A 19,065-nucleotide genomic window follows, 5' to 3' on the forward strand; every position below is an offset into this window, starting at 1 on the left:
GCCTGGAAGCTTTTCTTAATAGCCAGTCCAGAGTTAACCTCTCCTGGTTGGAAAGTTGCCTCCCATTTCGATTGTGGGAAAAGTGACTGATCAGCACTCTCTCAGTGACAAGCACAGGGTATGAGACTAGACACTCCTTATTTTATTCTATCCGTTTTAACCTGGCTGATGCATCCCAGTTGAAAAGCCCACACTAACACACTGCTGGACATCTTACCAAAGTCAAATGGGAACAACCTGGAACTCCATGGCGAGGTCTCCTTCCCTCTTACCCCTTATAGTAGGGGCAGGTCCTGCTAAGTTGTCTTCCTTCTCCTTCACTCACTGAAAACAACTTTGTTCCTGATCCTCTTCGGATATTGCCTTCTTCCAAGCTACCAGGCCAGGAAGTCCATTCAGCTGGAAGCTGGGACAGCAGCCTTGTTTTCATTTAGTCTCCTTTCCTGCCACTTGTTTCACGATGTATGTCAAGAGTTAAAAGCTGTCTGATCCGGCTGTATTTGAGTTGGCAGAGCAGACCCTAATTCAGTTATCTGGTTCCTCCATTGCAGCCTAAAGACCATAGAACTCTAAATCAGGCAGAAGGAAGGGAAGGTGGGAAAAGTACTGAAAAGCAAAATCCCACAGGGATCCAAACGGTCCTCGAGAGAATAATCTTATCCAGAAGCAATGAACAAGTGGCACATAATTGAGCCCCAGGACTGGCCAACCAGATGAAAAATAGGCCAGTGGAGCCTACATGGTAACTTACTGCATTTGGTGCTGTGATCCAACTCATCTCCCCATCCCTGCAGAGAAACCTGTGACCATGAGGAGCAGCCTGACCATGGTGGGAACCCTCTGGGCCTTCCTGTCCCTTGTTACTGCCGTGACCAGTTCTACCAGTTACTTCCTACCTTACTGGCTCTTTGGATCCCAGCTGGGGAAGCCAGTGTCATTCAGTACATTCCGGAGGTGCAACTACCCTGTGCGGGGAGAGGGACACGGTCTGATCATGGTGGAAGAATGTGGGCGCTATGCCAGCTTCAATGCCATCCCAAGCCTGGCCTGGCAGATGTGCACGGTGGTGACAGGTGCCGGCTGTGCTCTGCTACTCCTGGTGGCACTAGCTGCTGTCCTGGGTTGCTGCATGGAGGAGCTCATCTCCAGAATGATGGGACGTTGCATGGGAGCAGCGCAATTTGTTGGAGGTAAGACTGTGCTTTTAGGATTGAGTGGGTTGAGTAGCTTTGGGGCAGGGAGGAGTGGGGAGTGTAGCCTTACGGGGAAACCCACTCTTATCCCCTTCACTTTGTCTAACTCTAAGGCTATGAATGAAGTCTTCTTTAAAATATTTAGTCTAGGACTTCCCAAACTGCAATCAATATCGGAGTTTTATTCACAGTAAATTTGGCTAGTAGGCAGAGTTGATATCTGTTGCTTACCGTCTATTTTTGTTACCTTCATCTGCCTGCAGGTAGCCCATTTAAAAACATTATCTATTAATATATCTGCCTTCCAGAGGCAGCAACATACACTCTAGTATTACTGCTCCAATATAAATTTGATCTCTAGTAGTCCTGCTCTCTGGTAGTTATCTCAGAGAACAGTGATCTGATAAACACATACACACAGGTGCAAATTACTAACAATTCTCATCAAAGAAATACACCTCTAATAGTGAAATGCTAGGTACCAGACAAACTGTAGATGACTACTTATTTGGAACACATCTAAAGCTAGACTTATCTGGCAACTATTAGCAGTCTACCCAGATTTCTTGTGACCTTGACCCACCTTACTTGTTCTTCCTCTCATTCAGGCTCCCCCTAACTTTAGTGAAGGGAACCTGAGATACTGGCAGTGTGTGGACTGGCTAGAAAAAAGCAAAATGCAAAAATGGAAGACTTCAGAAAGACAATGAGAGCTGTACAATTTGAACATCTGAGAAGAAAAAACAAATTTAGAAAGACAGGAAAATATATATGTGAATATTTGAGTATTTTGCAAAACCTAGATTAGGCACTGGGAAAAAGTGCTGGTAGAATCTACCCCTGAAGTTTGTTGTTACAGAGTTTTAGAATTATTATCCAATTCATTATCATTATTATCTCCATTAGCATGACAGTGTGGATCACTAGAGCCAGGAAACTTGGATTTCACTTCTGTTTTTTTCACCAAGTTGCTGTGTGACCATAGTGGGAAAATGACATGACCTTTCCTATGCTTCACTTCCTTTGAATTTGTCCCCTGGTGATATAGTCCAGATCTGATCTTTCTTTCTTCTGCCCAATGACTGCATTCAGGTGGCCTTGGAGTGAGATGGCAGTGATGAGCTAAGACAGTGGTTCTCAATGGGGACTACTTTTGCACGCCCCTCCCCCTGGAAGACATTTGGTAATGTCTGGAGGCATTTTAAACTGTCACAACTTGGGGAGGGTTCTACTGACATCCAGTGGGTGAAGGTGAGGGATGCTGATGAACATCTACAATGCACAAGACGAAGACAACACTCCCCTACAACCACAAAGAGGTATCCAGCCAAAATGTTAGTAGTTCCAAGTTTGGGAAACCCTGGGCTAGGCTACTATGGTTTCCTGGCCTGGTTATGAAAAGCATCAGACTCTTTTTGTAATACCAATTAAGGTGATGCTTTCTGGTTTCCTCTTTTCTCAGACTTTAAAAGTTTTAAATCTGAATTACCATTCTAGCCTCCTTCATTTCTGATTTTTCCCACCGTTTAGCCACTAATGGGTTTTTAGCCACATTGGAATGTATAATTAGGTTAGTTTCTTCCCTTTGAAAACTGTAATACTACACCAGTTGCTAAGGCTGATCTAAGCCAATTATCTTAGCTGGCTTTGGAAGCTCCATGGGTATTACAAATAGGTCTTAGGCTTACCTTTCACTTTTATTTTTAAACATGCTATAATTAACTCAGCACTGCTATGAACACATTATTTCAGGAAGTGACACTTGGCTGATAGGGCAGAGGGGTCATCCTTGCAATTCGTATTCATAACCCTGGAGCCCAGTTCCGTGCCTGGCACAAAGCAGATGTTCAGTAACTGTAGAAAGAATGAATGCATGGCTAAGGCAATATCTAGCATATGTTGGGATAAACTGAATGTGTGAGAGCTGGATTAGTTCACATGCTTTCCTCTTTTTCCAGGCTTCCATGCAGGGATGTTAGCACCCTGAGCTCTCATCTCTTCTGACAAAAGAGTGACAGTTTAGTTTCACTTGTATTTCTAAGAGTTTCCAGCAGAGTGAGGAGGGGCTGACTGTCAAGAATCAGAAAGCCTAGCAACAGCCTCCATCCAATTCCACACATTAAAGCAGCTCCCATACCCCCAGCTTGCTTCCTCTTTTGGGCTCAACTGAGACTTTCACAAAGCATTCATAATTCTCCATATGATGCATTCCGGTTGATTTCACCTACTAGGTATAGAAACTCAAATGAAATTGTTGATGGGGGATGTGGGAAGGTAGTGGAGATTTGGATATTCACAGCTTGGGCGGGACAGAACTTTGAGTGGCAGGTATCACCTAGAGGAAATAAAAACATGAGCGTCATTTTAGTTTCACATGATTCTGCCGTTCTATATCCACATGAGCCTTGCTCATAGGAACATAGTCACAGTGTTCACATGTAGATGAGGGTCTTTAAAGCTCAAGAAGAAAATGCCGTTTGGCAGTAGTCCTACAAATCTTCAAGACCCTGGGTGTGCTACCAGGTTTAACCCTGGGCAGGGAATTGATATTGGGACAGATCGCTAGACATCCACAGCTTCCCCATCTGTAACACCAGTCAATTAAGAACCATTCCTGCCTCCTTTCTAGAGACTGGTGGCTGTCCAGGTTATATCAGATGTGAAAGAATGGTGAGGGTTGCTTGGATGAACTTACTAGAAGCCCCTTGGCATATGACTGTGACCTAAGGATCTTTGGACATCTTCGGCCTGACCCTCTGAGACAGGCTTTGCCAGTGGAAGGAAACCAAAGCTGGGCAGCATTTTGGGCCCAATGGATAAAAGACAGTAGAGAAAGAGTTTGGGAGATTAAGTTCAAACTTGTGTAGCTGAGGGGAATTGATTTTGTTGCTTCAGGCCTGGCTGCTTCTCAGCAGCTAGTGCATTAACTGAAATACATTGGAGGAGGAGTCAATTTCTGTCAGGTCTGGTTTCTCTCTGCCAGACCCCAAACCACTGAAGAGATGGAGTATCCATTAAGAACTACTCCCTCCCCCACCTGACTCTTGTTCCCCCATTTGGCGGCTGCCCACAGAGATGAGTTGTGGGAAGTGGGAGAGACAGGAAGAAATAAAGAGCTGCTGGCCTGACTCATACTCAGCAAGGTGACCTGATGGGGCCCATGGGTCCCATTTGCTCCACCTGTAGCTGATCCATCTGGACAACCCTCGGGTCCAGAGAGCCTTCCACTGGGACCTCCATGCCCTGCTCCAATCAATGAAGGAAACACCTGGCCAGGAGATTATTTCAACACTGGGGATGCTGAGATTTCCAAACAGCTGGCTCCCAGTCCCTGAGAACATGGCCATTATTCACATTCCCCTGTGTATACATATGCAAGATGCTTATGAGATGCTCTATCTTCAGTGAGAGCTAAACAAAGAACAAATAGGTGAGTAGTAAATATAAGGAACTTCTTGGCAGGAAAACAATGTAAGATCTTGGATCAGGTTACTCATGGGAGGCCAAAAATCTTTCTCGACCAAGGAATGTATCAGAATCACCTGGGGTGCTTAAAAAATGTGAGCTTTCCAACTCTCTGGTCTTGTTTTCCATTCTGATATACACAACAACAGATGTAAGGCTGCACATTTAGTGAAATCTCCCCAGTGACTTTGATGTGTATATGTGTTCCCTTTCCCCAGCCCAAGGGAAGATCACTACCCTGGACATTATTTTTTGTTGTTAAGAGAACAGCATTCAACACACCAGTGCTTTTTCCCGTGTAAGGTCCTAACATTACATGCTTCAAACTGAATAAAAGTTGCCGTTGGAGGCATATCACTGAGAACTTGATTTCAGGAAGAGTGCCATGCTTCTAAAAATCATTATCATCTCTGGAAGCCATTTTTCTTCCGGAAAGTCTTTCAAAGTTTCACCAGATATCATTTTATTTATCCTTACCACGCTGAGAAAGGATTATGAAAGTGATTTTCTGTTTGGGAAGTGGTATTTAGGGAAGTTAACCCACTAGCAAAGACTTAGGTAGCAAATTAGAGCAGAGCTGAGAATATGGTCCAGGACTCTTGACTCTCAATCCTGTGCTTCATACACTGATGCTCTTGATTTTTTTTCTTTTCTCTGTTGGAAAAGAAATGCTATCACAGTGTTTTCCAGAGTGGTCCATGAACCGCTTGGATTCAGAATTACCTGGGGTGCTTGTTATTACAGATTCCTTAGTCCTACAGACTGCACCAGGGCCTGCTAAAGTGCATAATATACAACCTCTCATGCTCATATGTTTTTGAAAATATATTATAAAATATTTCAGATGTACTCACTACTCTGTGTAAGAAATGGAATATTAGCAATATAGCTGAAGCCTCCTTTATACCCTGATCACATTCCCTTGTCCCTACTGAAAAGATAACAACTGTCTGGGAGTTGTTACTTACCATTCACTATCATGATTCCAGGACACACTAAAATTTGAGAAACTCTGCTCAGCCTTGTTTAGGGTGTTGCTTCTTTCTGGAATTCCCTTTTCTTCTATCCCTCCCTGTAAATATCTACCTATCTCTCAAAGGCCAGGTCCAAGGCAGCCCTTCTGTGAAGCCTTCCCTGATCTACTTTTGACATCTTTAGCAGGTATGAACTCTCCTGTAACTCCAAGAGGAATATGGGGTAGAATGAATGGGGGAGGTAAGTGAAGGAACTCCCTAGGAAGGGAAAGCTGAGATATAGTTGAAAGTCAGGTTTGTAAATTCTCTCTGGTTTGTGTTTGAGTCAAAATTGTTATAATAACAAATTAACCCATACTAGGCTTCTGCTCAGGGCAGTAATTCCAAGCTACCCAATAATTATGTTTGGAAAGCAGGATTGGCAGCTATGCAAAGATAAGAGAATTGAGAACGAGAGCAGGAAGTTTAACAAATGCCCACCCAACAGTTACACTTGTGAATAGTGGAGGGGTGTGCAACGGGGGTTGGTAATACCCAACGAGGAGGTTATCCCTGCCAGAAGACAAAGATTAGGCATCTACCTATTTGAGAATGTGTAGTTGGGAGAGGATTATATAACAGCTGGGATATGGGTAACTAGTAACGCTGGGAACAGGGGAAAGTTGAGAGCAGCTGTGGTGTGGCTGGAGGGAGGGTTCCAAGTTCTGTATCAGATTTTGCACTTGAGGGTATGTATTGGTGTCCCAGTTTCCACAAGGGCTGAAGCTGAATAAAGTAACTCCAGCCCTCTTCTTGGTCAGCTCAGTAAATTCAAACCATGGCAACTATGTCAGGGAGAACATTTGGTATATTTTTTTGATAGGGGATTCTTAGGGAGGGGAGCAGTTGAGGAAGGGAAACAAAATGGCAGCCTATTGGACACCTGCCCACGTGTAGTAGGGGAGTAAAGACAGTAACACACTCTAAAGGCTTTCTTTTCCTTCCTAGAAGCACGTGAGATTAGAAGAGTTCCCAGCTAAGCATATGCAGTTGAAACAGACTTCTTCAAGGGGCATATGTGGTTGGAGCGGAAGTCAAACTGGGAGTTAGCAATGACACAGAAGAGAAGTGAGAGCCAGGGCTGCAGCTCATATGTGGCAGAGCTGGGATTTAAACAAGTTTTCTCTGTCACCAGAGCTTCTGCTCTTAACATTTTTAGTGGTGTTTTTCTTAAGTGTTGGTACCAGGACAAGATACCTCCACATTACAGGGTGCTTTTAAAATGCATATTCCTGGGCTGCAGTTACGGAATCAAATACCTGGGGCTGAAGTTCAAAAATCCACATTTTAAATGAACCTCCATTCTTTCAGAAGGTGGCAGGTACTGACACTTGTGAATGACTTCCCTGTTGCTACCTGAAGCACATCTTCACAACTCCAAATTAATGAGAACTGCTGGAGACAAATATAATTGAGAATGAATTACTCAGTGAATCCATTTTTATTTTTAATGGGTTCCCAGGGGCATCTTTCTCCAGCTATGATAAAATGTAATGGAATCAGCTGTCAGTTACAAGTCAAATATCTTCATGAAGTATGTTTACAACCTAATGTGCTCACCTGTCTAAAAGGCAGGATGGAGGGCTGAGGAAGATGGCAGGGGTGGGAGGGCAAGTTGGGCAGAGCATGGAGCTACATGCACTAGAGCTGAACAAATGCTTTGCAGAGATTCCTGTTCTTTCAGCAGGTACCTCTGCAAAATTGCAAGATAACTCCAACCAGGCGGCTTTTGAATCAAGCCCTGTTCAGGTTTGGACTTTTTAGCTGTTTGTTATGAGGTTAAAGGGTTGAAGAGGTGAGGAAGAAATTACCGTGGAGAACACAGGTAGAAACTGGGAGAGGAGCCACAGGGAGAGTCAGCTGCATAAGAATAATACATTTTTCTTGAGCACTTTCTATGTATGAGGCACTTTATGTATATTAATCTCATTAATTCTTGGAACAGCTCCATAAAATACAGTCAGCCCTCCATATCTGCAGGTTCTGCATCCACAGATTCAACCAACCATGACTCAAAAATATTTTTAAAAATCCAATAAGAATACAACTATTTACATACCATTTACGTTGCATTAGGTATTATAAGTAATCTAGAGATGATTTAAAATATACAAGAAGATGTGCTAGGTTATATGCACACTACATCATTTTATATAAGGGATTTGAGCATTCGCAGGTTTTGGTATCTGTAGGGGTCCTGGAACCAATCCCCTGTGAATACCAAGGGATAAGTGTATTATTATTGCTCCCATTTTACAGATGAGGTGAATGAAGCACAGAGAAATTAAGTAACTTGCCTAAACTCACACAGCTTCCAAGTGGCAGGGCTGGAATTTGAATTCAGGTCTAGTTCTGCAGTCTGACTACAGCACCCATTGTTTTAAGCCACCATGTTGTGCTGTCACTCTCCATCTAATGCCTAGAAAATTCCTAGTGCCTGCTAGAAATATTGTTGCCAAGAGGTAATCATCTCTGTACACATGTCTCTAGAAGGACAGAGCCTTTAAGGGTTGATGATCTCTTTGATCAGTGAAAAAAGGCATTGCTAGTTACTGCTATGTGACCTTGGGTAAATCATTTTCCCTTTCTGTGTTTCAACATTCACATCTGTAACAAGGAGGGATTAGGGTAGGTTATGTCCAAAAGCCTTTTCCTTTCTAAGGATTTTTTTTTTTTTTATGGTGTCAGGTGTCTGGGATGATTTCCCAGCCATGACATTGGAGTCCCTTCAGAAGGGACTTTCCAATGTGGGCAAAGGAAACTGTCTGTTATATAGCCTGTGCATACTCTGAAACAGATGCATTTATCGAGTACTTATTATCTACCATGTACCAAGGACACAGAATTGAAGGTAAGTATGTCTCCCTCCTTCAAGGAATACACACTCTAGTGAGGGAGGCAGATGATAAACTTTTGTAAAGAGTATATATTACAGACTATTTTAGTCACAGGAGTAAGCACTGGGTGCTATGGGAACAGAAAGAAGGAGCATGTAATTTAGCCTGGGGGTTGGGGATGGCGAAGGAAGACTTCCTGGAGAAGGAAATCCTTGACCTGAGCTCCTCAGTATGGTAAGATCTGAGGGGCAGGGGTCTGAAGAAGATGGAAGGTTCCCTCTACTGTGCCAAGAAAGGCACTTGGCCAGCTCTAGTTTCCGCTTGAGAAGGCAGAGTTCGTGCCAGTCCCAGGGATCTGAATGTGAAGGTTAGAAAATAGAGCTGGTGTTCTTTTATAAACTTGTGTTCTTTTCTTCCTAGTCTGTGTGGGAAAACTCAGTCTTTATTAAATTTTCCCTCAAAGGGTATATACTGGCAGCAGGAAAAGGCTTAGGTTTCATTTCTACTTTTGTCCTTAACCCACTATGCATCCTCTGGACGACCTCTTCATATCCTAGGATTTCAGTTTATCTGTGGAAAAAACAGGGGGTGTTGTTGTATTACCACTGGATGAATTCCAGGGCCTAGAAAGGTCTTTGAGTGACCAGTTTCACTTCCTGTGATACCACGAGACAGATAAGAATGTGTTCTAATTTTAAGCATTCCACTGAAGAGAATTTCTAACCTTAATTGGTCATTGTTTTAGTTTCTAAAACCATTCTCACTGTCAGTAAATTCTCCATATTATTTAAATCCTTCTTGCTATTTCTTAAGGTCCTTCTCTTCTTCTGTGGCCTCAATGAGTACTGAGAAAAGCTAGTTGCCATGGCGCAGCCAAGCTTGGAGGCTACTTTGAGATCTTCCTAAAGGATTCATCTGAAGGCAATATGAGTTCCTTAGAGTATATATGGCTTCTTCCTCAGTGAGAAAAGAGAAGTGAAGATGAAGCTGGCAGTCCCTGGAGCAGCCTGCTTTTCACTGTCCAGTTGAGCCCCAGAGCTCTGGAACCTATAAATATGCTATTCATTCACCATTAATCAAGCAACTGCTTTGTGACAGTTCTGTGCTATGTTACTTTCTGCGTCCACATTCATGGCAGGTGTCCCTCCCATGATCATTAGTGTGGCACCCAAGTATGGTGTGATTGTAATTAGACTCTTGGTTGCAAGTAGCAGAAACTCACTTGAGTTTCCTCAGTGAAAAAGGAATTTATTAAAACATAAAGAAAGTAGAATTGGAAAGCCATCAGGAAGGCCTGGCTTCTCTTTTTTCTAGCGGTTCCATTGACAGTATGGAGTTTTTCTCATGGTATGTCTGCTTCATGTCACTATTCTCCCCTATTCTCTCCCTCTACCAATCAGTTTGCTCAGCTTATCCAGAATTGATACCCACTCATAACTTTGAATTGAACTTGGCTTTAGCTTGACACAGACTTGATTCTACCTTCTGGTGTTGTGGCAGTGTTTTCAACTTCTGCATTATCTGTTAACTAGCTCAGCATCTTTATGAATTTTTTCCCTCCATTTTTAAACAGACTAGTCAAGTGCAGTAGTGAGAAGGGGGAAACAGTAGAACAATAAGTTCAATGTATAACTGACTGTGAATAATCAATTGAGACAACTCACTAAACTCAGACCAGTCATCTTTATGTTTCTCAATTAAAAATTCCAGAAACAAGAATCTAACCCAGGTCACCTCTTCATGCCAGGCTACAATGTCACCCATCACTGACCAGCCAATGAATTTGTTTTAGTTGTCAGATGCCAATGCTTGATAAAATACTCTGTGACTAGAGGCAGGGTAAAAGCCATAGGATATAAAATGTGAAAACGTATGCAGCAAGAAAAAGTTGTGAGCAACACAGTTGCCCTTAGAAGGCAGTGTTGGCAAGCAGATCCAGATTTGTATCTGTGGTTGGAAGAATAAGATTATCACTAAGGTACGAAAGAATTTCCCTGTAATGACTAAATGACCTAAATAAAAGGGCTTTAATCCTTTTATTTAGGGTAAGGGTTCATGGTGGAAGGCATATGGAAACCAAAGAAGGAAGGACTGCTTGGTATAAAGCTGGAATGATTTATCAGGGGAGGAGTGTGGTTCCCTGCTCATCAGTCAAGCAGTTGACTCCAAGTTACAGAAATCATTACATGTTTTCAGCTAGTAGGGACTTACCTGATGTTTAGAAACAGCTGGATTTTGGAAAAGAGTAGCAACCTTTACATTGTTATTCTCTGTGTATCAGACCAAAGCAAAAGAAGTTGGAGAAGCCAACCTGGCCTTGTAAGTCATTGACAAAAGTATTTTGACTGTAAGAAGTATATTGGGTTGTCTCAGTTTTCAACATTTTTTAAATTTGTGAGTTGTCCCCTCTGTTACCTATTACACCCCACTACCTGTGGCATGGCCAAAAAAAAATCCTGTTGAGTTGGAACTCTCATAGAAATTTAGGGTAAAGGGGGAAGTGTAAGCTCAATTGAGGAGGCAGAATTTGCGCTGAGCTAATCTAAAGGGAATGTTGGGGTGACAGAAGACGTTATATTTTTTCTACCTGTGTGTATGCTTTCTTTCTAGGGCTGCTGATAAGCTCAGGCTGTGCCTTATACCCTTTAGGATGGAATAGCCCGGAGATAATGCAAACATGTGGGAATGTCTCCAATCAATTTCAGTTAGGTAAGGTGGCCTGGGCAGATGGCAGTGATGGTTCATGGGAAATCGCTTTACCACTTGGAGGGGACTCTGTTAGTGGTACTTGCCTGAATCTCTCTCAATGTGTTAGCTTATGGGAAGTGGTGGCTTAACTCACAAGAGTTAGCTGTAAATTCCCCTTCTTTAACTATCTCTCCATACCATTTATGCACTTTTACCCAGAGACCTATGACCTGTTAGGGCAACCTTATCTTCAGAAGGATTTAAAATGCTTGGAGACTAACAATCTGCCATCTTCTGAATAAATCTTAGTTCCTACTAGTGTTTCCTTCTAGGCACCATTTTCCAAAAGTAAATCAACAGTATCGCTTGTCAGTCTCCACTGAAGATGTAACACAACGTTATTTAGTTTACCTGACGCATGAGGAAGCTATGTAAATATTCAAAATTGTTTCTAACGGCAAGAGTTGTTAAATATTAGAGTAGGTGACAGAAGTAGCCCTGAACCATTCTCTGGTTGCCAATTTTCATTGAGAATGTCTTAGGTTCACTATTGTGAGTTGGTAATAGATTAGATTCTAATTGGAAGATTTCAAAAATACTCTCCCACCTATCATGATGAAAGAGAGTAGGAGAGGGAATGTCTAGGTTTCCTTGGGTATTCTCAATTGTACAGAAGGATTTGGGAATAACAAGGCCATCCAACCACGTATAGCTTGTGCTCCAATACTTCCCTTTCTTTCTGTTGCCTCAGATTGTTTTTTGAGTCTTGCTTGACTCATTTTTGAGAAAGTTTTTCACTATGCAAACATAACACGAGGGAAAGTGTAACTAGTATGGACACTCTAATGTCCGATGTTCTTCACTCAGGGCAAGGCTGACTGGTAAATATAATATTTCTGACATAAAGGAATGAATAAATACTTGGGGCAGGTGCTGAAGAAAGGGAAGCAAGCTACTAGTCCTGCTAGCTGAGGTAAAAGCTAAAGATTGAGCACATTTTTCCTAGTTGGTTGTGGAGACAGATTCTACTTTTTGAAAATGACAGTTTTGTTGATATATAATTCACATACTATAAAATGTACCCATTTAATGGGTATAATTAGTAGATTTTAGTATAGTCACAATGTTGTCTAACCATCACCACTATCCAATTCCAGAACTTTTTTTTTTTTTTTTTTGAGATGGAGCCTCCCTCTGTCACCCAGGCTGGAGTGCAGTGGTCCGATCTCAGGTCACTACAACATCTGCCTCCCAGGTTCCAGCGATTCTCCTGACTCAGCCTCCTGAGTGACTGGGACTACAGGCTCACGCCAGTATGCCCAACTAATTTTTGTATTTTTAGTAGAGACAGGGTGTGCAGCGCGGGTTTCCGCCATGGCTCAAACTGCTGACCTCAGGTGATCCTCCCACCTTTGCTCCCCAAATTACTGGGATTACAGGAATGAGCCACCGCACCCTGCCCCGGAACATTTTTATCAGCCCAAAAAGAAACCTGTTATCCATTAGCAGTCAGTGCCTATTTCCCTTTGCTCCCAGCTGCTGTAACCACTGTCAATATGGATTTACCTATTTTGGATATTTTATGTAAATGGAATCATATAATATGTGTTTTTTTGTGTCTGGCTTTTTCACTGAGTGAGAAGTTTTCAAGATGTATACATGTTGTAGCATGTGTCAGTACTTTATTTCTTTTCATGTCTGAATAATATTCCATGGTATAAATGTAACACGTTTTATTTATCCATTTATCATTTGATGAATATTTGATTTGTTTCCACTTTTTGGCTATTATTATATAATGTTTCTATAAATATTTGTGTACACATTTTTGTGTGGACATATTTTCATTTCTTTTGGGCATATATCTTAAAATTGCTGAATCACATATTAACTCTATGTTTAAGCCTTTTGAGGAACTGCCAGGCTTTCCAAAATGACTGCATCATTTTACATTCCCACCAACAATGTACAATGGTTTCAATTTTCTCAACATCTTCCTCAATACTTATTTTCCACTTTTTTGTTATAGCTGTCCTAGTGGGAATAAAGTGCTCTCTTATTGTGGTTTTGATTTGCGTTTTCCTGATGGCTGATGATTTCAAACATCTTTTCATGTACTTATTGGCTGTTTTTACATCTCCTTTGGAGAACTGTGCATTCAAAACATTTACTTGTTTTTTTTTTCTTTTTCTTTTTCTTTCTTTCTTTCTTTCTTTTTTTTTGAGATGGAGTAACACTTTGTCACCCAGGCTGGAGTGCAGTGGTGCGATCTCTGCTCACTGCCACCTCCGCCTCCCAGGAGGAACTTTATTAGGTTGAAGAAGTTCCTTTCTATTCCTAGTTTGCTGATTGTGTTCATAATGAAAGGATGTTGGAGTTAATCAGATGCCTTTTCTTCATTTACTGAGATAATCATGCAATTTTTGTCTTTTATCCTTTCAATATGGTGCATTTCATTGATTGATTTTCATATGCTAAACCAACCTTGCATTTCTTGGATAAATCACAGTTGGTCATGATGTATAATTTATTCTATACCTTGCTGGATTTAGTTTTCTACCTTTTTATTAAGGGTTTTTGCATGTATATTTATTAGGAATATTGACCTTATATTTCTTTTCTTGTGATGTGTTTATTGACTTTTGGTATTAAGGTAATATTGGCTGTACAGAATGAATTGCTATGATTCTACTTTGATTAAGGTAAAGTGCCGAAGTAAAAAGTTGGATATGTGATTTGCATGGAGATTACCAACTTTGTTTTCTGCCCTAATCACCACCTAAGGACCTAGTTCATAAATGGGTAGTTCTAGGCTGAGTGCAGTGGCTCATGCTTGTAATCCCAGCACTTTTGGAAGCTGAGGTGGGTAGATCACTTGAGCCCAGGAGTTCAAGACCAGCCTGAGAAACATGGTGAAACCCTCTCTTTACAAAAAGTAAAAATAATTAGCTGGGCATGGTAATGTTCACCTATAGTTCCAGCTACTTGGGAAGGGAGATACACAGAGCCAAAAAAGAAAAGACATGGTCCCTACCAAAGGAATAAGCTTTTTACCCTGACATGGTTCAGAGAGATGAAGAAGGTAGGGAGGAGAATAGAGGCAGGCATTATCAATCCATCAGAGTAAGTAAAAAGGATTTACCACTCTAATACTCTGATAGGTTTTCTGCAGCCTCCTATATGAAGAAATCACATTCATGTCTTCAACTCACCTTTTCTTAGGTTTTCATTCAAGTTATCCTAAACCATCCACACTATTTTTCAGTCCTAATTTGAATGATCAAAGATCCAATTTATATTAAGGCACTGATCTTGATGTCTGCATTGGATTAAAGATAGCCACAAATTTCTTGTCAGTCTTCCCATAGAGAAGCTGGGTCTATCTCCAATTCCTATTCCCCAAATCTTAAGTGAATTATAGCTGCTTTAAGTTAATCTAATTAAATCTAATTAGAGCATTAGACTTCATAGTCTAGTCAGCTTCATTATAGAAGATAGAGTATGACAGAAGTGACGTCAAGCTTATTCTAGGCCTATGGTCTAAAGAACTTGTAGTTTCCATCTTGGTTTCTTGGAGCTCTGAGTCATCATGTAGAAAGTTTGACTATCCTGGAGAGACCACGTGGGATTTCCAAGAGTTACTTAAAGACAGAAAAGTTCAGCTAGTACAGCCATTCCTGCCAAGGCACTAGACATGTGAGTGAAGTTGTTCTGAACCCTCCATACCGGTTAACTGAATATCACTGAATGACATCAGTTAATACCATTTAAAGTAAAATAATTGCCCACCTGAGCTCTGAACAAATTGTGATCCACAGAACCATGAGATATAATAAAATGGTTATTTTTAAGCTGCTATGCTCTGAGGTAGTCTGTTATACAGCAATAGATAACCAGAAAAATGCCAAACTATAAGTATATTTCAGAACGTTATTTTAAATAAAAATAATTCATGTATGTGACAAAATAAAACAATACATATATAAAGGTTTAAAACTTAAAATCAGTCTTTTTTCTGACCTCAATCCCATTCCCCAAAGTGACCATTACGTTCCTTTTATATTTTCCAGAATTTTTAATAAATACAACATATTTTTTTCAACTGGGATCATATTATCTAGCTCTCTATCTATCTACCTAGCTACACTGTTCTGCACCTTGGATTTTTCACTTATTCATGTCTCTTGAAAAACTATCAATGTTTATAGATCTTCCTTCTATATTTTAGGTATGCCATATTTTTCCATTGTAGGGATAACATGCTCTGTGAGTACATAGATTTTTGTCTGTGTTGTTTATTGCTATCTCCCCAGTGCCTGCTTAAAGAGTACCAAATAGTACTGAATATTTGTTGAATGATTGAATCATGATTATTAACCACTTCTTTGTGCACATTTAGGTTGCTTCCAGTTAATGGCTTTTCCAAAACATATTTCAGGGAACAACTTTATGTGTATATCTTAGCATACTAGTTTATCTGTAGGACAGATTCTTAGGAGTGGAATGATTGGCTTAATGGTTATTTTAAATTTTCAGAAGTCACTGGTGAATTAAATGCTCTCTAAAGAGACTGCGCTAAGTTACTCTCCAACCCACAGTGTGAGTTTGCCTGATGTCCCATAGCCTCCTCGATTTTGTGGATTGTCGACATTTCAGTTTCTTCCACTCAGGTGTCTTCTTTTAATCTGCATTTCAATAATTATGAAAAGGATTAAATAATATTTCATTTTTATTGCTCATTTCAAATAATATATTCAACTCTAGCAACTTTAAAATGTAACAGTGTCTATTTACAATTACAATTCTTTAAAAATCCTTAACTTTTATCCATTTATATTTAAGTCTACTTTGATTTCAGACCCTGATTAGAATGTTCCTGAGATTTGCCTTGGTGTATTTTAGCTTGGAGTCAAAGCCCTTTCTAGCAGCTCATCTCCAACTCCCAGGCAGGCTTGCCATCGAAGGACCTCATGCTGCTTCTCTTGGAGAGAACAGTTTTTAGCATATGCCATCTTCCTTCAGCAAGGAAAAGAAATGGAAAGGGAGGGGGCAGAGAATGGGAGACCCACTTTATCCTTTCCATTCACTTGTTCGTAACTCTTTTTCTTTTTTCTGTGCATAGGATTGAGGAGAATAAAAATGATGTTAACAATAATTAATATGTTTTTGAGCATTTACTATATCCAATACATTAGTTTACTTAAACATTGATGACAGGCAGAGAGGGAATAACTGAAGGAGCAAAATTCTTGACAAGGTGGTTATTAAGTTACCCCAGGGAACAGAGCTTGTAATTGGCAGAACCAGGATTTAAAACCAGGCTTGGGAGTCTCCATTGCCCTAGCTCTCAACCATTACTTAGGTGCTGTGATCATTATGTAACAATAATTGCTATCATTCATTGAATGCTTGCATAGGCATCATATTAATTACATTTTAGAATTATTATGCAATACTTCAAATATTTTAAGAGATATGAAGTAATACCATGAACATCCATGTACGTATCACTGATTAAGTAGCTACTTAAAGTTATATAGCTTGCCTAAGTTCACTCACTCAGCTGGTAGAGTGGCAGAGTTGGAATTTGAATTCCAGCTTAGAAAATAAAACCTTACCAATATGTTTGAATCTCTGTGTATCCTGCCCCAATTATATCTCTGTGCCTCTTCAACAGAAGTAACTACAATCTTGAATTTGGAGGTCTTAAAAATGTTGTATGTACCATTATGGTGGTTGTGCTAGGAACATTAAATTCATTACCATACTGGTTTCTTAAAACAATTCTGTGAGGTTGATTTCATCTACTGATATTATCCTGAGAGGAAGACTAAGACTCTCATATCCCTGCACTGAGAGCACAAAGCCCTTGGTGCCAGTTTTAATGAGGCAGCTCCCTCCTTTATGCTACTTGGCATATTTAGCTGTGTGTGGCATACAGAATCATAGAATGTCCAAGCAAAATAGATCTTAGCTATCATTTGGGTTTGGTTTGTTCTTTATTATCCTTTGTCTTCAATGTCACCACCTCAAAGTCCTCCACCATCATACTTTTCTATCACAGCATCATTTTGGTGTCTTTTGTAGCACTAATCACAATCTATAATTATTAGATTTGCCTATTTGATTACCTGTGTTCCTTATTAGAATGTAAGCTTCATGTTGGCAGAGACCTTGTGTGTCCTTTTTCACATTCAATGGAGGCTTATTGAGCAAATAAATCTAATCCTACCTCCTCAATATAAAGACAAGAATCCTGAGACCTGGAAAAGGACTTGCCAAGATCACACACCTTAAGTTTTCTGACTTGCAGGCAGGCACTGTGCTATGAGGGAAGGAACTTCAGTGGTTATAAAAATGGTAGATGTCCTCATGGTGTCTGATTAGTGTTGATAAAGGATATGAAGGAAGAGACAGGGTTTGGTGAGAGAATTCTAGAGGGGCATCTGACTTCAATTAGAGGAGGATTAGGGAAGTCCTCTTCAAGAAGGTAAGATTTAAGAAGAAACCTGAAGGGTGAGTAGGCTTAACCAAGTGAACTACATGAAGAAGAGAGTTTCACACAAAGAGGTAGAATGCTATAAAGGCTCTAACGTGGGAAAGCACATGTTGTATTTGGGTGCTACTCTAAGGCCAGTTTTGCTGAATCAGAAGAGTGAGTAATGGGAAGAGTAATAGATGATCTCAGAGACATAGGCATTAGTCAGAATTTAAAGGACTTTGTATTTTATCCTAACTGCAATGAGAGACCATTGCAGGGCTTGAAGAAGAAAAGAGATAGGATACGATTTCTATTCTAGGAAGTTTCCTCTGGCAGTGTTATAGAGAATGGCTATGGGGATGGTGATGAGAGTGGAAGCAGGAGACCAGTCAGGCGGCTGAGCCATAGTTTAGGCAAAGACATGAGCATAGCAAAGGTGACTGTGGAGCTGGGGAAAGTAGGCTGTTTCAAAATATATTTTAAAGGTGTAATCAATTGTACAGGTGGTAGATTTGATATGGGTATGGAAGAGATGTCCTTAAATGGGGAAGACTAGAGGAGAAGCAACTGTGGCTAGGATTGGGAAAAGAGAAGAAAACTCAGTTTTAGATAGGTTTTGGAGATACCTGTGTGAGAAATCCAAGTGGAGATGTCAAGCAAGCAGTCTGGAGCTCAGTGAGGTATCTGACCTTGAGTTTAGAAATTGGGAGTTCTTAGTACGTAAATGATGTTTAAAGTACTGGGAAAGAGGATTAATACTAACAGTGGTTATCACCTAGTGAATGTGACCTATGTGCCAGACAATGTTCCAAGTGTTTTTTTATTTTTTTTTAAATTTTTTATTTTTTTTACTATTGTGAGTTTTATTTCTTTATTCGTTCATCATTTGTTTGTTCATTCATTCATTCATTCATTTGATGAGATCTTGCTCTGTCGCCCAGGCTGGAGTGCAGTGATGTCATTATAGCTCACTGCAGCCTCAAACTCCTGGGCTCAAGTTATCCTTCTGCCTCAGCCTCCTGAGTACCCATCACCACACTCAGTTAATTTTTAAAATTTTTTGTAGAGATGGCATCTTGCTATGTTGCCCAGGCTGGTCTTGAACTCCTGAGCTCAAGTGAGCCTCTTGCCTTGGCCTCCCAAAGTTCTAAGATTACAAGAGTGAGCCACTGTGCCTGGATAATTGTCAGTTTTCTTTTCTTTTTTCTTTTTGTGTTGCTGGAAACATTATTATTATTATTTTTTCAATTCATCATTTATATCAAGTATAACTCCCAATGCAATCCCTCCCCCCACCATGATAGGCCCCGGTGTGTGATGTTCCCCTTCCCGAGTCCAAGTGATCTCATTGTTCAGTTCCCACCTAGGAGTGAGAACATGCGGTGTTT

At 40.6% G+C, this 19,065-nt stretch overlaps 1 protein-coding gene across 3 annotated transcripts in view; it reads left to right on the forward strand.

Moving 5' to 3' along the window:
* The window catches only part of LHFPL1 (lipoma HMGIC fusion partner-like 1), a 53,588-nt gene that overhangs the window by 8,410 nt on the left and 26,113 nt on the right, over positions 1–19,065 (forward strand). For 2 of the 3 annotated variants that reach the window (XM_011953525.1, XM_011953526.1), the window contains exons 2-3: positions 795–1,190; positions 11,119–11,217. In XM_011953525.1, the coding sequence (XP_011808915.1) occupies positions 809–1,190; positions 11,119–11,217 (481 nt within the window). In that variant the 5' untranslated portion in view covers positions 795–808. The remainder of the gene's footprint in view (positions 1–794; positions 1,191–11,118; positions 11,218–19,065) is intronic. The other variant, XM_011953527.1, reaches the window with a different exon arrangement.

The sequence above is a fragment of the Colobus angolensis genome, unplaced genomic scaffold, assembly GCF_000951035.1.
Source record: "Colobus angolensis palliatus isolate OR3802 unplaced genomic scaffold, Cang.pa_1.0 Scaffold366, whole genome shotgun sequence".
NCBI lineage: Eukaryota > Metazoa > Chordata > Mammalia > Primates > Cercopithecidae > Colobus > Colobus angolensis.